Raw genomic sequence first — 8,174 nt, 5'->3', positions numbered from 1 at the left:
GGACTCATTCAAATTCAACGGAAACAACATTGAGGACGTTTTATGGGCCAGGAAAGGGGGATCATTCTCATGCCACCCACACGGCAACATGAGCAAAGTGCACCCTCTCGCAAGGTAACGAAAATGAAGGTTTTCTTATGCAAATTTTTACAACAATTTGAATGTTTTGACTTTGAGATTCGCCACACAAACAATCAATTCGCGATGGCGGCATGGGGAGTTGCACGTGAAACCTGATTAAATCAAAGGGCATGTTAAATTTAGAACCACACTTCTCTTCCTCGGCTCATTTGAATATCTCCAAAAAAAAAAGAGTCGCGGAGGTGGAGACAGTCTATTTTCAGGCAAAGGTATGACGAGAAAATCTAAACAGTTTTTTCCTATCTTCGCCTCCTCGAGAGCAATTATCATTTTTTATGTAATTGAAATTGCAAGAGAGTCGGCTTTTGGACGACAAGAGTGTGGTTTGGGTCCCTCTTTGAGAGAAATGTTGGGGGAAATTTATAGGCAAGTATGTGGGACAGAGCAGACAAAGAGCTCTCTCGAGGATGTATAATTTAAATTTTGTGCTGAAATATCGGGCAAAGTCACGAAATGATTAAAGAAATTCCACGTGAGGCCCCCAAGGAGGAAAGTTCATGAACTATAAACTGAATATTTTACATACAAACTCCAAGGATATTTGCCTAAATCGAAGGCCATAGTCAAGAATGAATCCCAGCTCTGCAATAACTATTCAACACAAGATTCGAGACAATTCAATCTTACGACTCTCACCCATGAAACAGTAAAGTGTTAATAACATAATCTGAGAAAGAAAAAAACGTGACGCTGTAACCTAAATTCTCAGTCAAGATGCAAATGAATTTTTCACAGTGTTTCTCATTGACCATCTTCAGCAAAAACTCGGCATTACTTGCACGTTGGCTGAAAAACTATTCGCCACAATTTTTTCTTCTTCCCCTGTTGAGCATTCGTGAGTGTTTTTTAGCACCTTGCCGGCAAAAAGTAACCTCTCGAGAGGAAAAGGTTGAGTGTCCGCCGGACTTTGGAGCACAACGCGAAGGCTGAAGGGTGGAAAGTGAATTTAATTTCTGTGAAAGCCTCCCATGCAGTCATGTTGATCCTCTGAACTCGTCACCTTGGCCCCAGTGTGGCTCCGCGCTCCTTGCAATTGTGCAGACGGTGTGTGGCTGTTTGAGTGACAAAGAACATTGCCACAGAGTGTGAATTATATTTGTGGGTGGGCTCTTTTCACTGTGTTTGCGGGCTCGCGATAACTAGAAGGTATATTCCTCGCATCAAGTCTCATGCTCAGTTTGCTGTTGAATGCGCTTAATATCGTACGCGAGAGTCGTGCAAGTGCTGACTTTTGGGATTAGTTGGCAAAAGTATATATATATTGCTCAAGTTTGCTCTACGGCCACAAATTTATTAAGTGCTGAGATAGTGGAGTGTCTGTGATAGTGAAAAGTTTTGGGGTAATTCTTTAATAATTCACTAATGCGCTCCAAAATCTTACCTCTGGACGTTGTGTGTGACATGAAATGAGTTTGCGGTCATCACTAAATTACCACGTAGTTTCTTAGCCATTAGGGCCAACAGTGGCGAGCTTTGCGCTGACATGCAACACCCAGAGACTGATTTATTCCCCTGTTTCAACCGTCACAATTATTCTTTCCTGCTCTGCAGTAATAGAAAATTAATTAACTGACCGCGTTGCATGGCGAAAGAGTCTTAAAATCAATATTGCCAATTAAACTGCGACAATTTGTAGGCATCATGCGAGATGAATTGCCATGAAATGTTGCTCAATGGCGAGCCGAGGCGGAAAAAACACATCAGAATTATCATACTCGTGCCAGCCATAAAAGTGTACAACACTCCAGAGTGAGACAAGATAAAGATTCGCCAAATTTATTTGCAGATAGTGAATTTTTGCGCAGCGATAAGCAGGCACAAGGCGAGAAGAAGATGCTCTTCTTGCTAAAAGTCAGAATCAATATTGGCAAGAGATGTGACCACGAATTTCCTTCCAATATACACTCCTTTTATGCTCTGAATTTGAGTAATAATTTAGCACCATGTGGCTAATTAATTTACATTATTGATGTCATGTGAAAGAAACCATGCGATGGGCTTCCAGAGATGCTCTTTCCGCAGTCGCAAGAGAAGCTCGAACCGCAAGTGAGACGTGGAAAAGAAATCCCAACGAAATGTAGCCAATTTAAGAAGTCATTCTCACAAATGATTTATAAATTACTTTACACTGTGGCCTATTCATATCTCCTTCCTGTTGAACTGACGCAATAAACATGCGGAGATACGAAAAAGATACACTTTTGTGTGCATTCAATCGCTCCAGTGAAAGTCCAAAAAGCCAACAAACATTCTAATTACAACACAGTAGACAAATTAGCACTCATATTATTGAGGTGTTTGGATGCGGGAATTTCCACAGATTATTGTGTTAAACTGTGGAATAGAAATGAGATCGAGGAGTTGGAATTTGCGTATTTAAATATAGATCAATTTCGCAGAATTAAGTTGATAATTCTTAGAATGGCAGAAGAGTTTAAAATCAATTCGATTCGCGGATGTTACAATTATATTTTCCAATTCACATTGTCTATGTAGTCCTTTGATGGTCCTTAGACATAATGTATGCAAGAATGTCATTTTACTTTAATAATTGAAACATAAAATACCAGTCCATGTGTCACGCAGGAATTTGTGGATTAAGAGAGGGGATTTTCGTGAGCTCTCTGCTAAAGTTCGTTTCATTGCCGCGACTCAAATAGCCATGTAATATAATTTATTGTATTTTCCTTCTTATCTCTGCAGTCTAGGCACCGCATATTGTTTATTATGCAAATACCGTGTGCCCCAAGATTGGCCCGAGAGTTCTTTCTTCAAGCTCGCGCTCGAGAGTCCGCCTCGCGTCGCGCCTTTCCCGCCACCCTGTCGATACCATTGATGTCACTCGACAATGATGAGGTTCAGAGGGTGGGCTTGGGCATAAAAGAGTGAATATGTTGCGGAATGGAAGGCGACTTTTCACGGTTTAACAGAGACACACACACTGTTGTTCCCAAAAGCCACAAGTCAAAGGCGAGCGACTGTCTCTGAACATGAGGTTATACACGGATGGTTTAACAGTGGAATAAATAAGTACGATAAAATTCACAAAAGTCACGACATCTGATAAAAATACCCACCGCAAACACACACTACAAATTTTGCCCTACCGGAAAAAATATGCTTATATATGGGCCCGCGATATAGAGAGCACCGGGTTAAATATTGACGCTTTGTGCGCCCTTCCGACTCACTAACCCACATTTTTCAGTCCAGTCGCAGGCTCGTGTGAGGCCCAGTTGAGGGGTGAGCGGCCAGAATGGAAGTTATTCAGAAGGCGGCCGTGGAGGGCAAGACGGTGTACGCACCGCGCAGCGAAAGTGACCTGAGGCCGGCGGCGTCAGAAGGTCCGAAGACACCGTCCGGGTCGGCGGAGCGCCAAAGAGCCACGTTCAAGAAGTCTCACACCTGCGGCAGTCTCTTCGCCAACTGCGAGTGCGACCTGCGAGACGAGTGCAGGAATAAGACGCGCAAGAAGATCTTCCAGTCCTTCTCGCATCCCGACACAGCCTTCATCTTCACTGACGAGAAAACTCAGGTGAGGCGCCATGTTTTTTATAAGAAAAGCGTTTAAATTTCTCGCAAAATGCTTCAAACAAAAATTAGGTGATATGGAAGATTTATGTACATATTTTTGACCAGGTGAAGGACAGCAAAGTCGCTCAGCGATCGCGAGTTATTAGCACACGAAATGGCATCCTGGCGCTGCCTGGACGTGAGAAGCGCCAGTCCACGCCGAGCCTGGGCAACTTCACCGTCCATGACGTGGTTATTCACCCAGAAGTTGTTCTCAAGGTGTGTCGCCAGGATCCAGTAACGCCCACCAACTCTCCCAACCAGGCCTTCTTCACTGACCACCTCAAGAGCCAACTGAAGCAGATCCGCCCGACGAAGACGCGCAACGACTCTGTCCAGTCCGATCAATCCACCTCATCAGATCGCCGAGCGTCGCTGGCCAAGTCGGACTCCAGCTTCGACGAGGACGTGGAGAAACCCTTCGATTTCGTCCTCGGCGACAGTCCAGAGAAGATGGGCTCCGTGCTGGGCGGCATGCTGAAGAGGAACTCCAAAGTGGGATCGCTCGTCACTGACGGCCTGCAGTTGAATATGCAAGTAAAAGAGAAATTCCAATTGCACATTTCGGAAATGTCTGTGCTGTGCTCAGTAGTCGAGTGGCTTTATCAATTAATTGGGCGAGTTGAGCCCGTAACGAAACAGCGACATGTTGACAAACAAGCAGAGAATAACATCACGTTTTTCTCGGAAGCGCGCGCGATAAAATATCCCACTTCTGTTCGAATTGCTGCACACACAAAATGTTCCCCACAAAAATAACCATCGTCACGCGCCTCTACAATGCAATTCTCACATTTTGTGCGTGAAATTGCCCATAATACATAGTTCCCAAATGGGTTCCACACAGCAGATAGTTTCCCGCATGACAATCCAAATGCACTTTAACTGCATGATTGATATGGAATATTGAATGCATGAAATTGGATGAATTGCGATGATTACTCAAATTGAAGCTGTTAATGCATGTCATTAGTGAAATTGGAGTTTTTTTTCTGGAGCACAGTTTACTACAATATGCTAATTTAATGACCAAAAGCAAAAGAAGGGCGGAGAATTATAATTACTCATTAATCATCCATAATTACAACGAAATTTTTCCTCCTGAGACGCCGCGGACTGTCGTTGAAATCATTAAAATCTTGCAGGAAATGTAAGATGTTTTGACCACAAACAGCAATTAGAAACATGAAAAGGAACCATTTCAATAAATTCGTGCTCTGTGAAACCTCAAATAGAAAGATTGAGCTTTTCATACCAGGCGCCTCCATTGTACACATATATTTTAAGTGAAGTGGAAAAATTATTTCCGTGTAGCTTTCTCGCGAGTCTCTCGGAAAGAATGTTCAGAAGAACACTCTTTTTGCACAAGTGGGTTCTAAATAGCCAAATATTTGAGGAGTTTATGTTTGCCAAAACGCACCGATCGACACATTTAGCACGAGAGGGTCAATATTTGTCTGTTTTGTTGGCTTATAAGTCTCAGGCTGAGATTCGTTGTTATGTTTGTGAATAAAATTCCTTTGGTATTTGTCAGGATGGGAAAGCATTAAAGCGAGTGGGCAGCAAGGAGACATTCGGATCAGCTGTGATTCCAAATGAGTACGATTATTATCACAAGGTATCATCACATTCCACCGATTGGCACGAGAGATCCCAGCACTTGGAGGATGAAATGGCAAATCTGAGGGAATTGCTGAAGAACCGCGACAATGAGATCGACAAGCTGAGGCGGGAAGTGCACAAACTGAAGGTGAGAGTGGATAAGTAGAGGAAAGCACGCGTCTGAAACTGATTGTCTTGCAGAGCGTTCTTCAGCAAACAACCAGCCACATTCGCATGGGCGACGGGGATCTCCTGTCCAGCCTGCAGACGCATCACTGCATGGCTGCCCAGCAAAACCGCGCTTGCTGTTCAGGCCCAGAGGTGAAGAAGCTCGACCGGCAGGACTCGAATCGGGGCCAGCGGCCAAGATTCGAATCCGCCCCAGTGACTGCCATTAAGAAGCAGGGCGTGTCCGGTGAGAGTTCAGACGGAGCTGCCCAGCAATCGCGTGACATAAAGATTCCGAAGTATGAAAAGGACTTCCGGTCGAAGCAGCTTATCAAGGACGCTATCATGGATAATGACTTCATGAAGAACATTGATTCGCTGCAGATCAGAGAACTGGTTGAGTCCATGTACAGTCGAGAGATTCCAGCTGGTGAGTGAGTTTGTGGGTTTGTTTATTGAATGAATCGCCAAAAAAGACTCTCAACAGTGTTAATTGACCTTCAAGATGCTCGAGAAGTAATTTTAGCCGGTAATCTCATCAGAGATAAACACATTGTTGAATGGCTCTTCATTTTATGGCCCCTTCTTCACATAAATTGTGGAATTATTAAGCCAATTAAACCCTTTCCAGGTGAATATGTCGTTCGCGAAGGCGAGGCCGGATCCCATCTCTATGTTGCCGCCGAAGGGGAGTTTGAAGTGATCAAGGATGGCAAGATCCTGGGCACAATGGGAGCTGGTAAAGCCTTCGGAGAGCTGGCCATCCTCTACAACTGCACGCGCACCGCCTCTATCCGCGTCCTAAGAGATTCTAGAGTCTGGGTGCTCGAGCGACGCCTCTTCCAGCAAATCATGATGCGAACTGGACTTCAGCGAATTGAGGAGAATGTGAAGTTCCTCAAGTGCGTTCCACTGCTCAAAAATTTGAGCCACGATGTCCTCTGCAAGATTGCTGATGTGCTGGAAGTCGAGTTCTATCCTGCGAACTCTTTCATCATCCGCCAAGGCGCCAGTGGAGATACATTCTACCTCATCAGTCAAGGTAGCGTTAAGGTCACCCAGCGACTGCCCGGCACAACAATCGAGGAGGAGATAAGAGTTCTTCACCGCGGAGACTACTTTGGAGAGCAAGCTCTGATCAAGGAGGACAAGCGCACAGCCAACATTGTGGCTCAGTCTCCGGGAGTTGAGTGTCTCACCCTGGATCGAGTGTCCTTCAATCAGTTGATAGGGGATTTGGTTGAACTGCACGATATCGATTATGGAGATGAAAATCGATTGATTGCTTTCAAGCAGTCTGAAAGAAAGCTTCTGGGCTTTGAACGATTGGACAAGCAAGAACTGCTTGATGTTAAATTGTCAGATCTGGAAACTGTCGCCACCCTAGGAGTGGGTGGATTCGGTCGTGTTGAACTGGTGAAGCACGTTCGTGATGGAAAAATTGAGAGCTACGCTCTGAAGTGTCTCAAGAAGCAGCACATCGTTGAAACACATCAGGAGGATCATGTTTTCAGCGAACGCATCATTATGCTGTCCTGTCAATCACCCTTCATCTGTCGCCTATTCAGAACCTATCGGGACAGCAAATACGTCTACATGCTGCTCGAAGCGTGCCTGGGCGGAGAAATTTGGACAACACTCCGAGGTAATCCACCATGAACTTCAATTTTCCAAAACAGCCCTACAAGTTTGGTTGTCTTTCAGATCAAGGATACTTCAGTGACGCCACCACTCAGTTCATCATTGGGTGTGTGCTGCAGGCCTTCGAATACCTCCATGCCAGGGGAATCGTGTACAGAGATCTGAAACCTGAGAATCTCATGCTGGACTCCAGTGGATACGTGAAGTTGGTAGACTTTGGCTTTGCCAAGTACATCGGCTACAGCAGCAAGACATGGACCTTCTGCGGCACCCCTGAGTATGTGGCGCCGGAAATCATCCTGAACAAAGGACACGATCGCGGAGTTGACTTCTGGGCACTGGGGATTCTGATCCATGAACTTCTGACAGGAGCGTAAGTAAATTATTCGATGGAATCTGAGCGCCTTAACATATTTCTATTATTCACTCTGTTCAGGCCTCCTTTCACGGCGAACGATCCTATGAAGACCTACAATATTATCCTCAAGGGAATCGATATGGTGGACTTCCCCAGACACATGAGCCGGACTGCCATTGGCCTTATCAAGAAGCTTTGCCGGGATGTGCCCGTTGAGCGACTGGGTTACCAAAAGGGCGGTTTTGAGGACATCAAGAAGCACAAGTAGGGATATTTGCCAAAGAGAGAGACCGTCCAATTACTCACATTCACTTCGCAGGTGGTTCCAAGGCTTCGACTGGGACGGCTTGATCAACCAGACCCTGGGAGCTCCAATTGTGCAGCCAGTCGAGGGTCCCCTAGACGTGTCCAACTTCGACAAGTTTCCCATTGACAGCGCAATTCCTCCAGATGAATGTTCGGGCTGGGATGCTGATTTCTGATCATGGCTCATCCTTCACACACATGTGGCCTTCCTAGAGAACCTAGCAATACAGAAATACTTTACATTTACATCTATTCCACAGAAATGGATATTATTAAATGCTTGTATGAAAATTTTAACCAATCTCTGCATTCGCGACATGTTTATTAACGTAGTTGGGGTGTACATTAATTAATAATTAATTTTAATAATATTGCAATCATTGTA

At 44.8% G+C, this 8,174-nt stretch overlaps 1 protein-coding gene across 2 annotated transcripts; it reads left to right on the top strand.

The window, feature by feature from the left end:
* The first annotated feature begins 1,365 nt into the window (after positions 1 to 1,365).
* Positions 1,366 to 8,086, top strand: LOC132261829 (cGMP-dependent protein kinase, isozyme 1). 2 transcript variants are annotated; one of them, XM_059760827.1, is made up of 9 exons: positions 1,366 to 1,481; positions 3,350 to 3,676; positions 3,781 to 4,251; positions 5,249 to 5,464; positions 5,518 to 5,914; positions 6,116 to 7,129; positions 7,189 to 7,498; positions 7,562 to 7,747; positions 7,803 to 8,086. In XM_059760827.1, exons 2-9 carry the CDS (start codon positions 3,398 to 3,400, stop codon positions 7,963 to 7,965), a joined length of 3,036 nt encoding a protein of 1,011 aa, XP_059616810.1. In that variant the 5' UTR covers positions 1,366 to 1,481; positions 3,350 to 3,397; the 3' UTR covers positions 7,966 to 8,086. The 2 variants fall into 2 exon arrangements, with proteins under 2 accessions (XP_059616810.1, XP_059616811.1); XM_059760828.1 differs by having other exon boundaries at positions 1,389 to 1,481; positions 3,355 to 3,676.
* Positions 8,087 to 8,174: the final 88 nt, after the last annotated feature.

This window comes from Phlebotomus argentipes, unplaced genomic scaffold, assembly GCF_947086385.1.
Source record: "Phlebotomus argentipes unplaced genomic scaffold, Phlebotomus argentipes genome assembly contig_15, whole genome shotgun sequence".
NCBI classification, from domain to species: Eukaryota; Metazoa; Arthropoda; class Insecta; order Diptera; family Psychodidae; genus Phlebotomus; species Phlebotomus argentipes.
This window is presented reverse-complemented; position numbering and strand designations above follow the sequence as displayed.

What these genes read in the sequence shown, in the direction of transcription:
- LOC132261829 (XM_059760827.1), top strand. Translation starts at nt 3,398, where the DNA reads ATGGAAGTTATTCAGAAGGCGGCCGTGGAGGGCAAGACGGTGTACGCA. An exon ending in CAGTCGAGAGATTCCAGCTG is followed by an intron (nt 5,915 to 6,115) that starts GTGAGTGAGTTT and finishes AACCCTTTCCAG; the next exon opens with GTGAATATGTCGTTCGCGAA. An exon ending in CATGAACTTCTGACAGGAGC is followed by an intron (nt 7,499 to 7,561) that starts GTAAGTAAATTA and finishes CACTCTGTTCAG; the next exon opens with GCCTCCTTTCACGGCGAACG.